Genomic DNA, 24531 nt, shown 5'->3' with positions numbered 1-24531 from the left:
TCTATGCAAAGGGGTAGTATGAGCTAAACCAGGAAGTTAAGTTAGTGGATACGGCTTTCTATGCCTTCCAACTGCCCATATATGCACTCCAATGTATACTTGCTGGCTTTCTGTTCTGAGGCTTTCTCCATTTAAATACACCTTCAGTGTGATATTTCTTTTTGATAACCACTTGCCTGGTCACCTGTTAAATGCAATTTGCAGTTGTTAAGATTTATGCTAAATTCAGTGTGTCAACGAGCCTTAGGAAAGGGCCACAGTAGATCTCTCATTCCTTGCTATCGCTTGTATCTGCGCTGGACTATGTGCTTGCATACAGCTGCGTCTGAATTTTCACAGATTTTTACTAGTCCAAAATTAACCAGGAGTTCGTATGTGGATGTCATTAGGCCTGCATTCTGCCTACACTGATTTCCATGTACGGTTTAAAGTTTTGACTGTGACCTATGATGTCGTACCTTGACTTTGGACTACATTAGCCTTCTGCTGTAATGCAGCAATTGCAATCCATCAATTGCTGAGTTGAAAGTGTACAGTCCTCACTTGAACAGAAGACGGGCAGGCGAACGTTCTCAGTAATACAAAGCTGTCTCAGTAGGAGGAAAGGGCTGAAGTTTCTTGACCTTCCTGTAATATTTACATGGCCTATGCCTTTCAGGATTTTTGAGGGGCTTCATGTGGTTATGAGCAATTTGACAGGGAAAATAAACTGTTTGCAGCTGAGAAATTTTTGCAGGTCTTGAATGAATCAAATGGGGAGAATTTTGTGCTAAATGAATAGTATGGAACCTAGGGTGTTTGATGAAAATGTAGAAGTTGAAATAAATACAGTGTTTTCTTGTTTGAACTTGCTCTGCATGTAGCTTCCTTAGTCATCTCTTTAACAGTAGCTTAATCTGTAAATGTGGAAGAGTCTAGTATGTAATCTGACTTCCGTCTTTTGATAAATCCATCTCTGTGGCATTCAGCACCCTGACCTTGGAAAGAACTTAAAACTTATGCACAAGAACTAAATATGTACTTGAAGACAGGTAGGTTTAAAACTTTTGCAGAATCATGCTATGCGTTCTATCTCCAGTGTTTTGTCTTTGAGGTGCAGAGCACTGTCTTTTGAGGCACATTGCTTCCTTTTTAAAGATGAGGGAAAATGGAGCAGTTCCTGGTGAATGGGGCAAATGATGTGCAGCAGTCCCTGTTAGATTCTGAGTGTACTCTTAAATGAACAGACTTTGAGTGCATGTGCCATAGGCTGAAAAGCTAAATAGATTTTCTTCTATTGACGATATTACCAGAGGGCCATGTTAGTATCTGTAGAATCGCAGTTGCCAGCTGTCTTCTTGAAATTCATAAGAAGACCTGAATAACACTGCATCTGGAATTAAAACTGTGAAATTCTTAGTGGATTCCTTGTAATGGAAATTTTGGATTGGGAACAGTTTCCAGTAATGTTGAATTTATCTCTTTTTGGCTTTTTAAGTTATGTCCATATAAGAACAATTGTGGACTTTTGAGGAAGCCAACAGAAATGTTTGCCTTGGCATCATTAGTGAAGCGAGCTAGGTTCTGGGGAAATGTAGGTTTTAATTAATTAGCTGAGCTGACTTACATCTGCCAGCTTTTAAGGCCAAGTGAAATAGAGCACAGACACTTGGAGAACTTGGTAGTGGGTGAGAGGAATGTGTATCTGAATGTTGTAATGAAGCTCGTGGTGAGGCTGGAGAACCTTTGTGTGTTGGTAGTTCACCGTACTGTAATTTTGTTTACACACACTGATCTTGCACAAAATGGTGAGATTATCATAAGCATCTCCAGGTGACTAGGGAGAAAGATAGTACTGAAAGTCCTCGCTCCCATAAATTTAAGTTTCAGTGTTTTTAAAAATCCTTTGCAGGGCCTTTATTTTCCTAACATTGGAGGCGTTTTGTTGTCTCTTTCTGCTTAATCTTAAAAAGAGTAAGTAATATCCTTGGGATGGCAAGGGGAGTTTTATCTTTCTGCTTTTGCTACAACTGTTTTGCTTAATTAATGGTGAGGCTGATAGCAGATACGTTTTTCAAACCTCAGTTTTTAGATAACGTATTGATCTTTTTTTTTTTTTTTTCCAGAAATGTAGTATCTACAACTTCAGTGAAATCTGTTGGAGTGTTACTGGTACCGAACAATCTTGAAAATCCAGTTACCTCATTTCTATGTGAACAGGAATTCAGATGTCCTTTTTTGGGTACCTGGACTCTTGTCTGTCTTGACCTCAGCTTCTGTCTGTTCAGCGGTAGCGCAGTGGAGTAGAGGCAGTACTTCATACTTTGGTCCTAATGGGCTGTTCAAGAGATTGAAGAGTAGTTTAAATTTTACCTCCTTTAAGTCATGATCTTTTCTTGTGAGATTATCTTAACCACTTAGCACCTTGTGACTGTAAGAAAACCTTGCAGTTGTAAAATAACGCCGCTGAAATTTGGTGGCACTTCGCTGCCTGCTCTTTATAAGGTGACAAGCAAATTTTCACTGTGATTTAAATGCTGGAACTTTTATGAAAAATCTCTCAGGTAAAGTTGCCTATGATAATTTTCCTGTATAGCAGTATGGCAGAACTTATAGCTCCATATATAACAAGGAAGATATGGCATATATTCTACGCAGAAACCCTCATGCAGAAGAAAATTGGGGAATTGATGAAGACAGTACTTTCAGAGGATGAATATTCTTCTTTTCTTTTTGTTATTTCTTCTCTTTCAAACAGTTTGCCAGGTTAGGATTTTGCAGCGTTCTCAAGTTGTAAGCTTTTTCTGCATAGCGTGGTGCAATTTAATAATAGTAGTTTGGTTCAATAGTCACTTATTCATTTTGTCAGAACATGCACCACAGAAAATGCCTGACTTCATGTGAGCACTTTAAAAATGGTGCAGTACAATTTATGAATAATTAAGGCTAATACCATATTTCTTGTCTGGTTGCCAGTATGAAACATTGTGTGGAGGTGAAAAATTGAAGTGTGTCTATCCCTAGATAATTAGTTGGGTAGACTATATCTCTTCTAGGTGTAGCACCTACATTTTACTATTTTAGTAGTGATATGGGGGGAACCCAATATATGAAATTGAAATTTTATTTTTATAACACTTCATTAGAAAACAGAGGAGAAAAAATCTGGGTTTCCAAAATTTCTCACCGTAGTGAAATCACAGATTCACAGAATGGTTTAGGTTGGAAGGGACCTCTGGAGATCATCTAGTCCAACCTCCCTGCTCAAGCAGGGTCCTCTAGAACATATTGCCCAGGATCGCGTCCAGATGGGTTTTGAATATCTCCAGCGAAGGAGACTCCACTACCTCTCTGGGCAACCTGTTCCAGTGCTCTGTCACCCTCACAGTGAAGAAGTTTTTCCTCATGTTCGGATGGAACTTCCTGTGGTTCAGTTTCTGCCCGTTGCCTCTTGTCCTGTTGCTGGGCACCACGGAGAAGAGATTGGCCTCATCCTCTTGACACCCCACCCTTCCGATACTTGTACACGTTGATGAGATCCCCTCTCAGTCTTCTCTTCTCCAGGCTGAACAGGCCCAGCTCTCGCAGCCTTTCTTCATAGGAGAGGTGCTCCAGAAATAATAAGAGAATTACATAAGAGAAAATAACTGAAAAACACCCTCCAGCATTACAAAAAGTACGTAATGTTTGCTCTCCTCCCATTATAAAATAAAGACAATGGAACATAATGCTTATGAGAAGAGACAAGGAGTGAAGGCAGCTAGTGTACAGTGGGTGACGATTTGTTTTGCTAGATTTAAAGTGATTCAGTATATGGCAAAAATAAGTAGTTAGTCAGAAATGTCCCATGTTAATTTAAGAAGCAAGTGTAAATAGTTAAAGTAATACGTCTGCAGAACCAACTGTTGATCGGTCCCTTCAAAACAAAATCTGTAGGTGTTTTTGTATGCGCTATCTGTGGATATTTTTCTTTTATGACCAGCTGAGCCCAGCTCAGCCCTAGGTTGTACTGTTTAAACACTTTTCAAGAAAGAGATTTGTCATCTGTGGATATGTTGAATCCATTATAGGTGTCTATTTGGAAACTATTTAGGGCTACTTTCAGCTGACTTGACCAGCCTATACGTTTTTGAAGAAACAGTGACCAACGTTTTACAAGGTCATTTTGTGAGACTGAGAAAAGATTCCTCCTTTCCCCTCATTCAAATAAAGCGTTGTCTGATACCCCACAGATCAGGATGTTATGCAACATTAATTCAGCAATTGTGCCTTTTGGCATCATTAGCTAATTCAGAAACTGTGGCTTTGTGTGTCATTAGAAAACAATGCTATTGTCAAAGGGACTGTCTTTAGGTGTGAGAGAGCAGAGCACTGGCAGTCCAGGTTCAGCATCAGGGAATACTACAACTTAATCTCATTGTAGGTACGTTAACTACCCTAAAACAGGCTATTTGTTGCCTTTTTTTTTTTTTTTACCCCTAGGATGGTTGTGATCTTTTTGTCGTTAACAATATGTGTGTTCACTCTTTGCTTTAAAGTGTGCTAACATCCAGAAAATAAGTTGAGACTGTCTAAAATGGAGGCAAGATACAATGAGAGGAAAGACAAAAGTCAAAGGTACAGGGAAACTGGTGAGAAGGACAGTGCAAGGGAAAAAGTCTGTACGTGTATTTGGTGTCACAGGGGTGAACAAGTGGTTATACACACCTCTGATTTTTAACTTGTTTTTATGTCGGGACATGTTGAGGCGAGAGAAGTGGACTGGCTGACAGCAAGGGCAGGAGCAAATGACAAGGAAGGACGGACAAGTAGAAAGAACTGAGTTTTGCAAGGGGCAGGCATAAAGGAGAAGACAGGAGAGAGGAAAGGGTACCGGCTGAGGGTCAGCAAAGGAAGTCAGGAAGAGCGTGGTGAGGCAGGAAGGAATAAACTGCTGACATTTTAAGACAACGACAGAAAAGCTAGCTGTAGTGAGCAAATCAAGGCCTGCAGAGGCAGGGGCTGCAAAGGGGTGTGTGGAAGCCGCAGTAGTGAAGAAGTAGAGATGCTCAGAAAGCAGCAGCAGTGGCTGCCATTCCCCCTTGCAGAGGGGCAGCCTTGCAGCTCCGTCCATCCCAGAAGCTGATGAGTTACTGCTGTGCTCGGAGCCACTGCGAGGTGCTAAGCAAGAACAAGTTACTCGTTGTTAGAGCAGGGAGGCACTTAGAAAAGCAAACGGAGTTTTCGTTAGAACCCGTTGAAATTTTTGAGGACACCAAGTTTGAAAAATAAATGCCCGTTTGATCGTCTTTACTGCCTTTTGCTGTTAAAGCTGGAACCCTTCTGTATTTCTAAAAGTTGAAAAAGCAAAAGTGGTTTTAAAGCTTGATAGAAATCCTTTATACCTTCTAGATGGGTAAGGTGGTGCTGCCTGTGTGGCCTTTGTGCCCTCCTGGGGAGAAGGCTCTGCCCGGGCCTGGTGCCGGCTGGCACACGTGGCACAGGTTGGCCACGCCAGTGCCCATACTGCTCTTCTCCCAGTGCCATGTGCTGGCCCCAAAGCGTAACTGCTTCTGTGTGGCTTTCTTTTTCCTTCTCAGTTCCAGTGCCCGCGATAATGAGGAGGCTGTGTTGCAGGCCACTGAAGACCTTTGATAGGTCTAATGCAGGGGGGAGCATATGGGTCCACGTTTCCTCTCACCGAGGAGAAAACCACCTGAGAAAGGAGCCTGAGACTGAATTGGCCAGCACACAGTGTGGGTCATCATGGCGCGGTGGACCAGGGAGTGAGCAATACTAGCAAGGGAGACAGGTTATTATAGCTGGGGAAGAGAAATACCATCTGACAGTGTTATATAGCTCTGTGTTGCAGTGCAAAAGTGAATGCAACATTCTCATGACTGGCAATCCAAAAGGTGGTTGCGTTAGGAAGAAAAATGCGTGAAGCATTTTGAGTGTTAAGTTCATACAAGATTATCTTGACCTCCTCCTGGATCATTTTTCAGTGCAGTGGGGGATATGCCATAACTGACTTGGAATACATGTGGAATTTGATACGTGGAGGGGGGAAGGGATGAATACATTGAAGACTGTGTGCTCTGCGCTCCTCCTGTGTGTCAAGACAGCACCGTCTGTAAGAGACAGAAGCGCTTCTTTGTGCAGGTGCCAGCTGATGAGTTTCTCTGTGCTGTGATAACATAACTCCTACAAAAGATACAGCTTTTTTAATCTTCAGCTAGCACTAGGATGAGCTGCTAGCATGCAGAGGGGTGGTGTACTCTTCATTCGAGCTTTCCCTTGTGCTCTCTCCTACCGGTCTGTGCAATGCTCTGATGTAAACCAGGCCCAGCTCTGTCTCATTCAGTCACAGAAACTGTTCTTTATAGAAGGAGGTTAATCCCATTTAAGAACTGGATTAGCAAAGACGTAGTCACTTAACCACAGATGCCTAAACTTGGGTTGAAGCAGATAGTCCCAGCTGGGATTAATGCTCTGCAGACTTTCTCTGTCAAGGCAGTTTCATGGCAGGCCTTGCACCATGTCGATGTAAATCTAACAGAGTTCACCGTGACGGCCGTTGTATGTTTGGCCTGCTAAATGACTGCGGGTTTTGTAGAAACAAAGACAAGTAGAAGATCTTTGTGCATTGTGTGAGCCTAGCTTCCTCAGAGAAGTGAATTATAAAGATAACGCAAAAGATAGCTGATGCTTGGCTCACTGTGGTTAGCTTAACAGAGAGCGTGGTGTGCTAGTAACGAGTGCAGAGCTTCCTCAGGCACAGGAGAGGTCTGCGCCTTTTAAGGATAATAGGCTTTGGGCTGTCAGTTGTCTTGGCACTTTGGGTTATCGGTTGTCCTGGCACTTGTACTTTTATCACTGTTCTCTGAACTTCCTTAGAGGTATTTATCTCTTTATGGGCATATTGATAAGGCATGCTAACAAATCCTGGAGTCTGAGCGTCACAGGAACAAATGTAAGAAGGAAGATTAGAATCAGTTTGAGCTTTGTATGGAGCCGGGGGGAATTCTCTGCACCCCGAGTAAACACATGAGCTGTTTGGGGCACTACTGTGACTACTGTACCTACCTCAAGCTGAGCTGAGTCCCCGTTCACTTCAGCTTAAAATCTCCTTTAAGGGAGGGCAGCAGAGACAGATTCCATAATTGTCTGGAGGTTTAGTTTGCTGTACTGTACTCTGTTTTGTTTTTTAAAGCAACTGATGAGGTCAAACAAATGTGGCTATCAGGACAAGGAGCTTTTGACAATTAGTATTGGTTAAACTTGTAGGAAAAAGCCAGAGCAGTGTAAAGTATGGTCTGACTGCGGGGTTTTTGCTTGTTGGTTTGTTCCTGGGTTATTTTTATTTGTACCCCTCCCTCCCCTAATCTGAAATAGGTGCTTTCTTAGAAATAAAAGATGGATAGCCATAGTACATTTATTAAAAAGAGTCTTTTTTATTCTTTGTAGTTCAAAAGCAAAGTTGCACCTAGAATTGCTTTTGAAATCATGCTTAAAGTACGTTGTTAATGACTACCTAGTCGTATGCGAATGCATGATACGCATTTTCCATTGGGAGCTTTTGAAAACTTTCTTGAGTTGAGTTAACTCCTGAAGGTGCATTTCTGTGATGTGGAGCAACATTGTATTTGAAACCCCAAATAATCCTATTTTTTATATTGAAAAAACTGCATAAAATGTGAGTATACTCCCCTGGTTTGGGCTCCAGGAATTTAAACTAAGACTGCTTCTTTGTTAGATAAAAGCAAAACTTAACTGAGAAGGGATGATGAAAATAGTGGTTTGAAGCATGTTCTTTCACTTGAATGAGAAAGTTGGCGCTAGAGGGAATTGGGTAATGTTTGCTTCAGGGCTTTCGGTGAGCAGTGCTCTGCTGGGCAGGCATTTTGCTTCAAGTGCATTTTTGAATGACTTCTGTGATTGAGAGCTTCAGAAAATAAGCTGTAAAGAAGGGAGGAAGCAAAACTTAGATGCAGAAGAAAAGCATCAAATCCCAGCCAAAGAGATTTAATCAGTCTTGAAACATCTCAGAATGTGTCGAACAAATGTAGAAATAGCTACATTTAAAAAAAGAAGAAAGCTTGATTCTTTTAACACTGTAAATCATGGAAAGCAGTGAAAACTAATATTTATGAGAAGGATTGTCAAAGTTTGTGTGACAGTTGGAAATTATATCACTGTTGATGTTTGAAATTCCTGCGTAAAGTAATGCAATACCTTGTTTATGAATAAATGATTGTGCTGTGCTAAGCATACTCTGTAAGGATAAACTGGGCTGAGCTATTTTATATCTCTTGTCTCGACTTCGGTTACTTTGCAGTATACAATCCCCTATGTTTCAGTATAAATGCCAAAAACTCAAATATATTTATTTTATTTTTATTTTTATTTTTTGCAGATACAGACCCACGTGTATTAGAGAAACAAGAACTTCAACAGCCAACCTATGTTGCTCTAAGTTACATTAACAGGTAGGTGTGTTTTTTTCTCAGATGTGTCTGATCACGGTTTGCACAACCTGTGTATAAATGTGTATACCAGAACGGTATGCCAATGTATTGATTCAATTTTATTTGTTTTGTGTCGTATGACACCGTGATGATACCTTTTTTGGGAAGACAGTTGAATTAAAACTTGACTAAATTTTTTATCACTGTTATAGAGGGCACAGGCAGCCTCTTATTCCTGCTGTTCAGGTCCCTTGGGGATTAGGCTTTGGCTTTTTATGTTGATGCTAATACTTTTGCAAAATGGGATAATTTGTTGAATTTTTTCTGCTTTCTTGTACTTCACACAGCACAGTAGGAAAGAGTTACTTTTATGGAACAATGCCCCTTCCTCAAGGTAATTTGTTTGCCAAGCCATGTTTTAATCCTAAATAAACATGATACTTGAAGTGTAATTCCTCGTTTAAAATCTTTTTTCCTGTGTTGGGTAAATCAACATGTTGCTATTCTAGGATTATTTTGCCTTTTTTTACATACTATTTTTGATCAGATGTACTATGGTTGAAAGTTATAGTCAGTTGCTTTTTGGAAATTGATTCGTCTGAGAACTATTCTCTATGGGATTATTGGCTTTTTTGCATGGGATGCCAATATCCTTTTGTATCTTTGTTCTCTACAGGATGAGAGACAAATTCACAAGCGTGGAATATTAACACAAATTTAATTCAGAATAGACTGAAATAATTTGAACTTTCATGGGTCATACATGAAATTTTTCATTCTAATTTTACTTTATGTTAAAAATTAAAAAAAGACTTTTAAAAACACAGGATCCACCTTTGTGTAGTATCTGCTGTAGGGAAAGGGTGCCAGTAAGAAAGAAAATGACTTTGAGGTATGAAAGTAAGGACTGATGTTCGCTTGCTTTAAGTGACTAAGTTTTCTCCATTCCATGAGACTAAGTATGATCGAGAATAGCTAGCATTGACATAATTTCCTATTTGGCAAGTATTGTGTTTTTCCGGGAGACAATTTCACCCTTTAAAGTGTATTTTGAAATTAACACAACCCTTTTTAATACTTCTCTCTGTTGATCTCATTTAATGTTTAAATTTTTTTTTTTGGCAATATGCAGGCTTGCATGTTATCATGTATGTTGTGTTTTTCCCTCTTTCCATTATGTACTTGGGCATTTTCTGTTGTTGCTTCTGTGATTATTTTGCTTGATGTGAAGGAGAGGAAAGCTTTTTAAAAATTAGGGAGAAGCTGCTGTAAAACCACAGAAAGAACTGCAGGATTTGATTGTTTGATTCAGAGTTGGAAAATAATTTTGAAGTAGTTTGAAAGTGAAACTGCGTCTAGATTTCAAGATTTTGATGCCCTTGTTAATTGAGTTCTGTGTGACTGACGCAATTCTAGTTACTCAGTATGTATTTTGCCCAAACTTTCTTCCCCTTTTAATTGTTGTTGTTATTTAATTGTTCTTTTTACAGTATTTAATTTTTTTCTGAAACGCTGATGTCTTTCATTGAACCACCTGCTCTGCAAGCTCAAGCTCTTGAGGGAGCAGCAATATCCATTTCACTATGAGACATGCCTTTCTGTTTCCCACTACATATGCCAGAGCTTGAGTCCTGCTTTGTTGTCCCAGGCTATGAACTCAGATTTTGTAGCCTAATACGTGTCATAAACATATTGCATACTGTTAAATATCAAACACCAGATACTGCTGCGCTTTTTTTTAAACCCGTGCTTTTATGGTTTCCAAGTAGAACAGAAGTTAGCTTGGTTCCTGCTGTGAGTTCCAGACCTTAAGACAATCTTCCTCTGCAGGTTTGTATATTGAATATGTTCTGTGTGGGCCATACGTTCTCTTGGAGCCTGGGAAAATAGGGACTTCTGATTCTCAGCGATTGTCAAATTGTATGATAAGATACTTAGTGTATGTTGTGGTAGAAAAAAAATAATAGAATGATTAGATAGATACGCTTCATGCTCTGCCCGTTGCCCTATTGCATAGCGGCCATTATACACTGAAACAAAACAACATAAATCTGAGTTGTCTGGTTTGATAGCTGAGAGGATAAAGTATCAGTAAAGCAGATAGTAGGGACGGAAAGGTACAGAAATTTTTGCTTTCAATTTGAAACATACACTTGTTTCCATTTCACATCTACTCAACAGATTTTCTCAGGCATATTGATAAGGCAATATTGTATGTGCCCATAAGTTCTCAAACAGCCTTCAAATTGTGGACATCTGAATCTGTAGGGCTCATTCTCTTTCTCTGCTGGAGATTTACTGCAATTACAGCTTCAGTAACTATACACAGATGGAGTTTCCATAGTGTGTGATCCTCATGCAGACAGATAACATTGTATTTCAAACCGATGGATGAAATATAAATTATGGCTCATAATGGTTCATGATGTCTACATCAAACATTTGTACCAGTGACTGGTAGAAGTGCAGCAAATCTTTTTCTCCAAGCTTAGCACAGTTGTAGTGCACTTGCCAGTATTGATGATTGTTTCCTATTTACTTTGCTCTTTACTTTTTTAGAAGTCAAAATTGGAATCAGTAAGGTACGCTACTGCCAAAGCAGATGCTGTTCATCTGCTTCCATCCTATAAATACAGGAGTAGTTTGTCTGCAAAGTGTTCAGCAGTGCTACTGTGTGAATGGGATTCTGTCTGTGATCTATCAGGAGCAGTTGGCCTGAGCGCTCATTTGCAACATCCTTCAACACTTCTTAGAGATGTTTTCCTTGTGCAGGGATCAAGACACCTGTTTCTTATTGCACTGAAATGCAATGATTTCTGGCAGTAATTTACATTGCTTATAGTTTGTATTTATAGTTTTAAGTTAATTTACCATTGTTACGAATTTTGCTTGGTCTTTATTGGAACATCCTCACCTACGTAGTGCTATTAGTTCTTTGAGACTGTTGGTCTGGGACTTCAGCGGAGGTGGTTTTTAAGTTTGCCATGTTATTTTCGTTAAAAACAAAACTCCCAGCACATGTAAAAAGACAGTAAAGGCATACAAATATTTTCTCTGCCTAAAAAGACAATATTAATTATGGGATTAAAAAGAAGCTTTGATTGCACAACTTAGTTGTAAAGAATTTTCCCCTCATTCATTAGAGTGTAAAAGAGGTGAGTTTTTTCTTTGAGATGATACATGTCAGTGATAGGAAGAAGACATAAGTTATTGGAGTAAAGTTCCTTGAACTGTGAAAATGGAAGATGAGAGATGCTACATTAACTTGTATTGTTAGAAGCATATGCTATAAATAGAATAAGTGAATGTACGTTTTAATATAGCTTTTAATAAATACGATTCTTCTGTAAAATATATTTTTCTTAGATACAGAAATTGCTTTGATTAAAAACTCTTGTTATGGAGGGGGAAGCAAATTAGGATGCACCTACAACTGAAACCCAACTGCATTGATTGTATAGTGTTTCTATTGCAAATCACATAATGCTGGTATTGGGGAAATGTAAGCAAAGGTTAAAACAATCATAAAATCAAGTTTCAAAAGTTACCAAAATACTTTTAATGTGCATTACTCTTTTTTTTATTAGTAATTTTCCATTGATAATTGAGGTCATGAGATAATACAAGAAAAGTTTTAATAAAATAGATTTTTTAACATCAATCTTGAAAGCATTTACAGCCTACATAGATGAATGTTCTTAGTGTTGTCTGTGGGCTGTCTGGTGAATAAGGCTGTTGAATGTCTTTAAAGTTTATTCCTGAGCAAATTGGAGCACAAATAAGGCCTGTGATCAAAACGGAATGTCATTCTCAGGTGAATAGATTGTCCTTTTTGTTTGTTTTGTTTAAGTTTCTGTTAATGTGTAAACACATCTCTGAGCCACTCTTGATATTTTTGCTCCTCCCTCCTTCCCCCCCCCCCCTTTTTTTTTTAACTAGAAAGATTTTGCCTCACTGTTGCGGTTATAAACTACAGTAGGCTCCAGGCTTCTCCCCCCATTTCCTTTTCCTCTCAATGGCCATTGCCTTCTCAGAAACAAATTACCCAACTCAGCTTCCTTTTTAATAGCATTGGAAGTAAAATTGATCATTTCTATGAACATACACATTTGTGAAAAGAATTAATTGCATATAAAATGCAAACCACTGCAAACTGTCCCTGTGTCTTGTCTAGCTCACTAATTTTGGTTCTGCTATTAGCTGTTTTTCCAGAAGTAAAATTAGTAGCTAATGCCGTAGGACTTAATGCTCATTTTGAAAGTTATTTTAAAAAGTGGTAAGTCTTTCGGTAGTGATATATTTAATCTATAGTATGCTACTAAAGCAATAAAATGAAGACTGTTTTAGGTTTGGAGGCGCCTGGTCTTTGACTATGTTTGTGTGGTTTTTTAGCAGAGCATCCAAGCCACATGGTACTTACAGGTCCTGTATTTCTTTGGCACTGGCCTTTACTTTTTTGTAAAGTTACTATGCTCAGCGCTAAATAGAAATTTAAAAAAATAGAAATAGAATAAATAATAGAAATAGAATAAATAGAAATAGAATTATTCCACTCTAAATGGGAGGTTTGCTTTTGCTGTCAGGCACTTGCATTCATATCCATTCTCTGTCATTGGGGATATCTTATGCAGTGTGTTTAACCGGTTTCTTCTGACAGTCAGTTCTGTGTATGCATTTAGTTATAGCAGTAAACATGTTGTTCAGTAAGTATAGGGATTTATGTTAAAGCTACCTAGCAGCATCTTCAGCTTTTCGATACAGTGGATTTTTTCCTGTGTTCTGCTATGACAGATTTTTCTGGGGTAGGTTACAAGCACTAGTTAAATAAAAAAGCTAATAAAAGACTGTAACCCCTCAGGGGTCATACCCAATAATAGCGTATGCCACCAAAAGGCTCTGTAGAGCATCTTCTCAGTGCCACTGCAAATCTCTCAACCATGCTCTACAGCTACCCTTCCACCTCAAATCAGTATTACTGATGTATTAGCAGTGTCATGTTTATACACATTTGGTACAGAGTGATACCTTTTATTATACCTCAACGCTCTGCTAAAAATAGTTTTATCTTACTCATGTGGTTTTGCTCAAAACTACTGTAACTATTTTGGATGACTCTTTTTTTTTTTGAATTTTTTGAATGACTAGCTATAGTGATGACAATAGGTAAGTAAATTGTATTTCGTGTCATGTTTCAGATTTTCCCTTAGAGCTGAACTTCTTTGTTCACCTGATACATTTTTTTTTCCATTCTTCATGTTCCTAAACAAATGCTGCCCTTCTTCCTGAATCAATATTTAATTTCTCCAGAAGAAAAAAAAACAAATCTGGGAAAAGGAAGGCAACTTATTTCTAGTCAGTTTATTATTCTTTCTGAAGTAGTTCTTTGGGTTGTTGGTTTTATTCTGTTTTGGGATAATGGTGCTAGCAGAAAGCCTGGGCGGGGGCAGGAAGGGGGTAAGCAAGTAGAAGAATGATCTTTCTCAGGCTTAGCAGCAGAGGGCCAAATCCTGAAGATAGCTTTTACTCATGAGCCTTGAGGGAAGATTGTTTTCCTTTGAAAACAAGGCAAAAGCTGCTTCAAGGTTACCGAACTTGACCCAAAATAGGCTTTCTAGTAAAATGCACGGGTTTCTAAAGTATTTCTTTTATTCAGTAGCATGTAAAATTTGGAAAGCGTTTCCATATATACTACGAAATTATGAGTCTATCACAATTACTTATACACACCACCAATCAAATGCTTTGCGTTTTCCTTTTTGGTTAGAGATGTACTAATAACTATGTCCAAAGTTTTATTCCAGACCTAATTTATTAGTACTGGAGCTCCTTTTGAGTAACGTGACACTCAATACCACACAAATGATTTCTTTTAGACAAACATTATCTGGTACAACGTGCCTTTAGGTATTAATTGGCTAATCTGTAGTAAAAATGCTGTCTACTCTTTTCGCATGGGATTAGTTTATGTATATCGGATAGACTTCTAACAAACCAAATGGTGTTTGCTGGTGTTACTAGTTAAATGCCACCTTAGGAAGTTCTGGAGGGTGGTTCTAACAGAAGCACTTATCTCTTAAAGACACTTAAGGAACAGCAACCAAAAAAAAAACCCCTGCTCCCATGATTGACCCTTCTTTTTGTTTTATTTTGTTTGGATATTTTTTTTCGTTTATTTGTTTGCTTTCATTTTGTGGCCCCTTCAGCAAGGGAGAGGGTTGATGAAGTCGGCTCTCTGCTGCAGGGGCAGGGTTGTGGCAGAGGAACCCAGGGCAGTCCTGGCTCTGGTCAGAAGAGGCAGTGAGTTGAATGGGAGCACCCGGTGGGCCAGGTTGGGTCCGGGGGTCACCTGCTAGACTGCAGGGCTCTTAAGGCAAGCAGGAAAAACACCGCTGAAGTTGAAGGAATTGCTGCAGCAGAACCACCTTCGGTTGATCAATGGATGCCTTTTCAGAAAGCATATGAAAAAATTAGCAACACTGAAATAGCGAGCATTCTTGTTCTAAAATAAATAATCACTACAGCATTCACCTGTTAAGCAGGAGAACAGACTTTAAATAAAGTCTTTTTAATTCAGGCCTGAGATCTCAACTTTACATGTAGTATTGGTGGTGCTTTCTAGATGTATTGAGGCATGCTGCAAGGAAATATATAAAAACACTTAAACTGACTTTAATCTGAAATTTTAAACTGTAAATTTGAAAAAGCAATTTTTAAAAATGGAGGTAACTAACATTTCCAGCATTTTCTTCAGTACAGCATAAACTATCATAATTCTCATCATGATTCAGAAGAAAAAGGGTAGAAATAGGAGAATTCCCCTTTATGAATCCTACTCAAGACCTGTTTTTCTGCACAGGAAAGTCAGAGCGAGAGAATCTGATAAACTTTCAGTTGCTGTACCACCTGTTTGGATTTGATGCATTTTATAGTGCTTAGTACCACAGTTTTTGCCCTTTGTGTTAAAAATGAACTTTTTTTTTTTCCCTGCAACATAATACTGTCTTATTTGCATTAAGTATCATGGCTCTGTTAAGGTACAGTGATTGCCTCAGACTATTGATTCTGCTTGCATTGAAGATGCATGCCGATGCTTCCAGTAGCTGCTGGACGGAATACTTGTGACAGAATACAGAAACGAAGGGATCAAAGTAACATGTCAATTGACAGATAATATTTTTCTGTCTCAGCGTATTTTTATGTTTGCAGCGACCAAGTTGGTCATGTGTTTTTATTCATGTAGGCATATCTTTATGCTCTGCTATTTGACTTGTTCTGGAGATGGAACAAGACAAACTTCAGATGATAATTCAAACAAGATGTGCAGAAATGAATTTTATTTAGGGTAAGGGGAATGCCTTTTGGTTTGGAAGGATTTACGCATTTGGCTTTGTTTTCTCTTTCTCTTTTTATCAGTTTCAAGCTAAACGAAACTGAAGATTTATATCATGTACAGCTCTTTTATTTCATGTCAGCAGTAAAGATCAAAAAGCAGATTGGCATTTTAAGGAAAAGCTCAAGTGCCATGCCCTGAAATAAAAGTTACAGGATGATTTGAAATGTGTAGGGCACTGAAAGAATGTGTTTTAGTTGTTGAGTTGGTTTTTGTTATTAATTGAGAGGTGACTGGCTTTCCTCTAGGCAACGTTCATGTGGAACACTCAGAGATGGGGAGGCGGAAAAATCCATCTTGTGAATACTGTTGCACACAAAAATCTCGGACTGAAAAAAAAGTAGTCAAGTCAAGTCAACATCACTCCTTGAGAGTGCGTGTATACACACCTGTATGTGTGTGTAGTTTAGTTAAACACTACAGCCATCAGTATGAATTCTGCTCAAGACTTCCAGGATTCTTGTCCTTATCAGTATTTTCTTCATCTTTTGTCAATATGGCATGCCAAAACTGAGGGGAAAAAAGTCATAACGTGCTTTTGGCACTGGATTTGCCTTGGCAGGTTCCATTTCAGTTCCCAGCTTTCTGCATGTATTTTCCATTTACCCTTGCACAGGTCACTTCATTTTGAGGGAGAAAAGGAGAAATTCTTCAGTTTCCCTCCCAGTAAAAATGAAAGCATTTCTTCTTTTGACTCCTAAAATAAGCATGTTTAAATTTGCCTGTGAGTAGAGTAGTAGTGCTTTCAGGACTGCATGTTTACCGTACGAAAAAGTTGTATCCAGACATTTCATTGTCAGGTCTGTGGGGTGTTAACTCTCTCAGTAGCATTTCTTCATATATTAGTGTAATGAGGCTCTTATTCATATTACACAGTGGTATAATAATGTCATAACTGTAATATAACTAGTGAACTTGCCTTATTTAATGTACTCATTAAGCTATTTTAAAAAGACACTAATGTGCCAGTTTCATACCCTCTGCAGAAAGAAGGATTTGTGGGAACTTTATTTTACTTTGATTGCAGAGTGAAGGATGATACAAGGTTTTACATTTCTGTGTTAGTGTGCTTTCAAGTATAGTCTGAGATGAAATGGCTGAAAACTGTATCTGTTTTTCCCGTCTTTATCAGCCATGGAAATGGCTGCTGTATGCAGCTAGTTATCTCGCACCCTGGTACGTGAGGTGTTTGGTTTTGTTTTGTTGTTTAAATCACCATCAACCACAGCAACAAAACATGACACACAGAAGGGAAATTACAGGCTGCATAGATAACTCTCTAGGAAAGCTCTTTTCTGTCCAGTATTTTACTAAAAGCTGGTCTTGACCATCTTAGCTAAATGTAATGACTTCCAAATCTGTAAGTTTACCATCCCTGCATCCTGAGGCGATTGAGGCCAGCCCCTTGTAATATTCATTGACTGGAACCTAACTTATTTTTAATAACATAAAGTTTACTTACCATATAAAGTGGTATGTAACTGATATTTTGTATTTCTACTTCTTTTTCAAATTTTATTGGTGTAGGAGAACATATCTATTTTATGATAATGCTACCTGTTCAGGTTTTGTTGTGAAAAGTCATGCATGGGATCGATCTGCAGTAAGACTAAAAATGAGATTTTCAAGTAAATTTAGTTGTCCAAAGTACGAATCGTTGCATTATATGTTTTCATATATTATGTATTCATATATTAGATTTAGATATGCTAGTACATTGCACTAATGCCCTAATTTGTAATTTATTGAAATGTAACAAACTACATTCCTGAATAATACGGGCGCTTAGTGTTTCCCTCCCCTCTCTCTCCATTTTTATTTTTGCATATAACACTTCCTATGGAGGATCTTCATCTAGCATTCTCCATCTTGTTAGTATTTAATGAGGGAGGACTCCCAGCATTAATGGCATATAAAAAACTCAGTTGTAGCAAAATGTATGTCTTTGCATATTCTTGTAGATATTCAGAAGTATGGCTGCAGTTTGCAGGTTATATACAGAGGCTGCCTGTGTCATGCCTCAGGACAGCCTAGACTTAGAGGTGATGTGCACATGAGAGAACATACTCAGGGTGAGAGAACTTAGCTTATGAAGAAAGGATATTGATATCATCTTCCACTACATAAGATCTACTCCAAACGGTTAGTTTCAGCCTTAATTTTCATTACATATTTTTGAGGTGAGGAATGACCTCTTAATCTGACTTTGAGCCAGGAAGAAAGTTTGCATGTCCTGCAGGGATGCATTCACTACCCAGCTACTACCTCTGCAATGCTCTCTAGCGTCCCAAAAAATGAGACCAGACGTAGAGCTTGACAGAGCTGACTTGCTCCCTTATGTCAAAGAGGGAGTTTGCGGGCCTTCAGCTAAATGAGCTGCAAGATGGTTCTCTGAGATCTATGACTTGAAAAGCAGAGGCTATAACAGGCACCAAGCACCTTTAATACATAGCTCCAAGGAACCTTTGTTGTGGACTAGATTCCCATTGGGCTTGATGCCATGAAAGTAGAAAACAAAAAGTTAAAACTGAAGTCAACTAAAAGCAACTGATGGATGCAAAAATGTTAGACTAAAAGAGAAGGCAATAAGAATATACGTAAGAATATACGACAAGGAATTAGTGAAGCTTGACTGCCTTGATTGTGTGTTCACAGTAAAGGAACATTTAATGTGATCAAAACACAGGTATCAGAAAGGCTTCTGTGTGATTGAATTTTAATTGGCTTTATTTGGAGCTGCAGTCATAAATGTCAAGGTGCTATTGATGCTAAGAGAAGGAAGCCCTGGCACAATGTGAAAAACCTTTTTTTTCGTCTAGTTATTTTTGGTAAACTGGCATACCATACATAACCTGATCAGGAAAGAATTTTTCCACAGAGTTGAGATATATGTGAAATCATGGGACTTTCTTTTTTCATGAATGCAAAACCAGAGGATGGATTGCTGTGATCTTGCCCCTGTGGAATCTGTCCCCACCCCAGCAAACTTGGAGACTATAGAAGTGAACAATCTGCATGGCAAAGAAGAAGTATGCTCCCAGAGCTGAAATCTATACAGAGCAATATTTAAGTACCGCAGTTGAAGTTTTCAGCGGACGTATGCATGCGTGCTCGGGTGCACATATATGGGCTGCTTGTAACATACAAGTATACCTGTCAAAAGTGTTTGTGAATACAGGTGGACAGTTATGTACTCTGGAGTTGTGACAGTCTAAAATCTAATTCAGTGCTTTTAAACAATAATTGTTTTGTATATCAGGATTACACATTGTGTAAGAGACCTATGTGGGATTTAGGTGTCCTGAAGCAGTTAGACAGATAGCCTGGTTCAGCAAGCACACACTGTTGAAAGGAAACTTTATTTAATTAACTTGATTCTTAACCAGGCTGATTTAATACTTCCAAAACCCTGATTTCCCTGAAACAGTTAATTTAAGGACACTAGATTTCTTGTTCTGATTTCACAGAGAATTGAGAAGGTTTTTTTTTCTTTGTTGTTATTGGGTTTTTGTTTGTTTCTTTCTTTTTAAATCAAGCATTTTTTTTTTCCAAAAGTGGCACACGAGGGTACAGGCAGAGACGGCAATAATTTTGTAGATGGAATTACAGTTTGGTGTAGACACTGCTGATTTATCCTTGAACTGCAGAGATACTGTTATGGGTTTGCTTTACACTGCAGTTTAATATCTAATAATACCTAGTCATTTCATTACTAATTAGAGGACCTTGTGTAATTATGTTAAAGACACGATAACAGCAAAAGGAGGTGAATGTAAATTAGGATACGCTCTCTACAGCCGTGGAACTGACATCTATACCACGATGAAGAGGTATTTTGGCGAGACTAGCCTCATCATCCTAAGTTTGCATGATAGCCCATGCCAAAGTCTCCCTTCTATAATAGGTGACCTCTCTTTTTCTATATAGCATTATATTTCTTTGGTAGCTGCCGCTGTGGCATACGACAGGCAATAGTACAAGTCTGAGTAGTTTTCCTCTGACTTTCTTTTAATGGTCTTAGACCGAGATTCAATTTGTGGTTTTGGGGTTTTGCTTTTTTTGTTGTTCTTCTGACTTCCCCTTCATATAGTCTTTTTCTGACCTTTCTTAATGTCAGATGTGTTAATCTGTATTTAATGAAACTGTCTCAATGCGGCCTACAGCCTGTTTTGTATCTAACAGTGAAGCTCAAAGATCCCTAATACTTTGTAGCCAGCTTTTGCTCCTGCTGTCTTCTCTGTTCTTCCTCCTGCCCCCAACCTCTTCTGGCTTCTGCTGACTGGGCAGTGCTAGTAGAGCATTGGCCCAGAGGAGAGCAGAGCCCAAGCTTTACTTCTAATATTGGTCTTTTCTTACAAGCTCATGAAGGGATGCAGGTGCAGAAGAGGCAGGTTGTTCCACAGCTGCATAAGTAACACTTCTTTGACTCCATCGATGCTGGGGGTTGACCTTGTGTCCTGAATCTATAACCTGCACAAAAACTCTCAGGGCTGAGAATTTTTTGGTTTTATACCTTGCTTTTGTAGTGTGGCTAGCAAAACTGTGCCTGTTAACATCCAGTTTACCCATAACTCCTCTGCTAGTGTTGCGTTCCTTGACAGTTTGTGGTTGTAGGTTCCCCTGCTGCTACGTACAATATAAAGTAATTTCAACAAAAATAAAGTTAACAAGCAATTTCCTTCCCTGCGCTTTCAATGTGAAGCACTTTGAAGAAAGGATTTAAAAAAAAAAAAAATTGTTCAAGAAAGTAAGTCTGCATTTATTTGTGGCCTTCTTTTCTAATGTTTCTTATTTCATTTGTTCACCGTGCCATTTCTGAAAGGTCATTATTTACCAAAAGTTGTTAAGCAGTTTAAACTAGGTCAATGGGGCAATGCTTTTTGCAAGAAGTAGCTGGAGAGTTTCTGTCCCATATATAGGCAATTATCAGGGTTTATGTTGACTTTATGACTGCAGCGCTTGCATACAAGAGCCTGATTTGAATACTTCCAACTCTGGAACTTTGAGCTCATGGTTTTAATGTGATCTTTGGGATCTGACCAACTGGAGAAATCCTATCTCCTAGCTGTGCTGAGATCCTTGAAATGCCCTGAATTTGCACCCAGTGGCATATAGCAACTCCTCCATAAAAAGAAAAACCAGGAGTGTTACCATTTTAAATAGTGAGAAAACATCTTTTGCTAAATATAATTCTGATCATATGCCAAGATTATCATTAAAATAACATTTTTGTGGGGGATTTCAAGTATATGAAGGGGAGTAGTTAAGTTTCCTGCTCCCATTAGCTTTGACTTGGAAAATATATCCCCTTAGTTTTTGTAATTTTCATTGTCAAAACGATTTCTCTTTCATAGTTTTATTTCATTATACACCCAGACATTGACCGTTATTTTATTGTTCACTCTTCAATGTAGGAAGCTGGAAAAAGTGTTTATAGAAACCTACAGTCATGTAATATAAAATAAATGTATGTGCTATTAGAAGAAACATACAATAAGTAAGTGATGACTCCTCATTTTTTTAAATGCTGCATATAGTGTAGCCTCACTGTTACTGGCAGCTAAGGTCCTGCGCACATAATCAATCATCTGCATCATACATTTTAAGGGCCAGTGAAATGCTGCCACAGCTTTGTTGAAGGCTGTAGTTTAACTTGGTCCATCTGGTTTATTTAGAAGAGTGTAGCTGAAGTTTAGAGCACAGTTAAATTTGAAATCGTACACAGTACCACTACTAGAAACCAACATACTTTCATTTCAGTAAATATTGATTTCCCATTAAACTTAAAGGCAAGTCCAGTAACCAGTCCAGTCCACGCAGTTGTACATTGACTTCAGGTGTATCAGCCTCTAAATCTGTTACAGGAAACTTCCGGTCACAGGTTTTGATCGACTTTCTTCACAAATCACTTCTGTGTAAGTGAGGACTAACTTTAATGGTCTCAGCAGAGTTTTACTGTGTGAGAGGTCAGAGTTGACTATCTTGTGTCTTATATAGTTTCTTTATGACTTGAACTATTAGTATTATGAAGCTTTTTTTTTCTTTAACAATATTTTTATGCAAGGATTAAACTGTTCTCAAAACGGAATATAGCAGATTTAGTTTTGATTTCAGACTACAAATTTTACCAGATTTTGCTTGTGTGATATGTAATGTAAGAAAGCAACCTGAATCCTTTTCCAAATGTATAATAAGATTATTTATAGGAAAAGATCTCATATGTTGAATGAGCTAGTCAGTTAAGTACATTTTGGCATTGTATCCATGTGATCCATGAAAGATGTTCAGAGTTTCCTCGTTATTATTTTTCCTTCCCAGTTGCTACCTCAGTGATATTTAACGGGCAGGCAAAAAATACTGCTTCACTAAACTGGGCCAAAGATTAGTAAATGGTTAGTTATGTCACATCTCAAATATCTAAAAAGCATGCTGGGGTTTTTGTGCATGGGTTGTGATGAAAAGCCTTACAGTTTCTTAGTAAATGATTATGGTCTTTTAAAAAAAAAAAAAAAACTTAAAGCCCAGAGGTATTTCATCCACATTTACTGAAAATAGTTTCTTGGCCAAAACATTATAATAAAGAAGAAATCCATTAACTGTGAACAATTTTTTTTTTAACAGCCGTAATTGTCTGCATACTGCTTGTCAATGCGTGTTCTCACATATGGTATAAAACTAAAACATTGCTATCTGAAAAGTTCTTCATTTCTGCTGATGTCCTCATTTTGTTTGAGACACCATTTATTGGGGCAGCATGTAGGGCGCAGCGAAACTTTCATGATGAAACCTGAAACTGGATGAAACAAACCTGAAGGTTGGATCAAGTTCACAAGAACATTTGCTGAGGTTTGTAAGTCTGGGATGCATTTGCAGCCAGTCTGTGCTCACTTACGGTGTTGAAAGAACCACAAGAAATGTAGTGGTTTCATATGGTTTCAGCCTCCAGTCTTTTCACACCACTGGTGATTTCAGTAAAAACTGGACACTGCTTGTTCATACTCCAAATGAAAGTGAACTAAGGCCGACATAAGGTTGCTTAAAAGGTCAGATGTGGTAAATGGTTTGAGAGAGCCATCAGGTAGCAAGAGACACTTGTCGCTGCCAGCAGCGTGCAGCTGAAAGGCAGGCATAGGCAGGATTTCCCATCACATTTGAGAAACTCCCACTTGGTTATTATTGGGCTGCAGTACAACGTAGCAGGATTGGACCTTACGTGTAAGGTGGGTTTTTGCTGGAAGATGAGAGGGGACAGAGAGAAGCTGATGCAGGAAGCTGAAGATAGCTTCCCCTCACAGATACAAATACGAAAGTTCTATAGCTGATTCTTGTCGTTGAGGGAAATGAGGGAGAAATTTCAGTTATGGATGACTACAGCTTTTATAAAGAAAGGAGAACGCAAGGGAGGCACACAAATGGAGTCCAGGACGAGTGCTTCAGCGTGGCGGGTGGAGTCAATACCTCATTTTGGCAGTTAAAGCAGGGAGGCACTGTGCTTCTCATCAAAGTGTTCTTTCTGGACCGTGATGAGTGGATGTATAAGGAAAGCTTTCTATTTTGGATTGTCTCTAGTAAATAAAATCTTGTCACTAGCGTCTTGTAAAAATTGTGTTTCGTTATTACCAGCACTCGGAGGATATTTGCTGATGATGATGCTTGCCGCTGTCCTGTGTGAGCGCTGTGTCCCAGGACTGAGTAACGTGGATTCATGTTTGAATAGCTAGAGTGCGGCGTTACTGCTCTGAGGTAATGCCGCTAGCAAGCAAGGTCCTCCTTTCTCTGTCAACAATGCTGAGATCAGTTTAGCTACCACTTGAAACTGCTGAACTTTTTAGTTGTACATGGCAATGTATTTGACAGAAGAAAGTTCCCTAATAAATGTGAAGTGATTTTTTCCAAAAAAATGTCGGAAGCCTGGTTTCTTGGAGCCCAGGCATACTTGATGCCGGTCAGAGTTCTGGAACACACTGGCCATTTTTGACTGAGCTTAACAGTAGGATGGAGGTCTCAAGGTTAACTAAGATCTAATAAGTTATTGGCTGGGCAAGAAAGACCCAAATCAATGCTTTCTGCACAGAGAGAAGGGGCTCAGCTCTTAAATGCTGTCTGGCAGTGCAGCTCTGCATTAGCCTTGGGGGGCAGCAGTTTCAAGAAAGCACGTTTCCATTGTTTTTGCAGGTTGTAGGTAATTTGTTTTCTGTTCATATCATCTAATGCAAAAACTTTCTATGGCCTTCTGTTTGGCACTCTGATCTTTCAGTAACATGTAGAGCTACTGATCAGCCCTAAAGCAATTCTGTGAGCATCTATGAGAAATGCAAGATTCAGATCAGTGGGAGATGTAAGGAACACTAAGACAGAAACACTTCTAGGTAGATCTTTATCTTCCAGATTATCCAAGAAACCTGTATTCCTGAAGGTACTCTGTGCTGCAGACAAATGCACGCAAAGTCTGTGGAGCTGAAATTGGGACTGGGAATCCCACAGTAGCCTTGTGAGAGAACAGTGTCAAAAAGGAGGAATTCCAGCACTCTTGAACAGGGGGCCTTCAGGAGGGTCTATGTGCTTATTTTATTTCTAGCCAAAAAATTATACTAACTTTCAGAAACTGGTCCGGAGTATCAGAAATATGACCCCAGTTTACCAGCGATGGATGCTGAAGCTGAAAACAGCATTTACTGAAAGAGTGCATATTGAGAAGGCTTTTACGTAAGCGCA

The 24531-nt window shown here is 38.8% G+C and overlaps 1 protein-coding gene across 2 annotated transcripts in view; it reads left to right on the top strand.

Annotated features, from left to right (window-relative positions):
• Window positions 1-24531, top strand: part of JAZF1 (JAZF zinc finger 1) — a 205625-nt gene that overhangs the window by 102389 nt on the left and 78705 nt on the right. For both annotated transcript variants that reach the window (XM_068935242.1, XM_068935243.1), the window contains one exon: window positions 8375-8447. In XM_068935242.1, coding sequence (XP_068791343.1) covers window positions 8375-8447 — 73 coding nt within the window. The remainder of the gene's footprint in view (window positions 1-8374; window positions 8448-24531) is intronic.

Source organism: Struthio camelus, chromosome 2 (genome assembly GCF_040807025.1).
Source record: "Struthio camelus isolate bStrCam1 chromosome 2, bStrCam1.hap1, whole genome shotgun sequence".
NCBI classification, from domain to species: domain Eukaryota; kingdom Metazoa; phylum Chordata; class Aves; order Struthioniformes; family Struthionidae; genus Struthio; species Struthio camelus.
The sequence above is the reverse complement of the archived record's forward strand: the minus strand, read 5'-3'. Positions and strand labels throughout refer to the sequence as shown.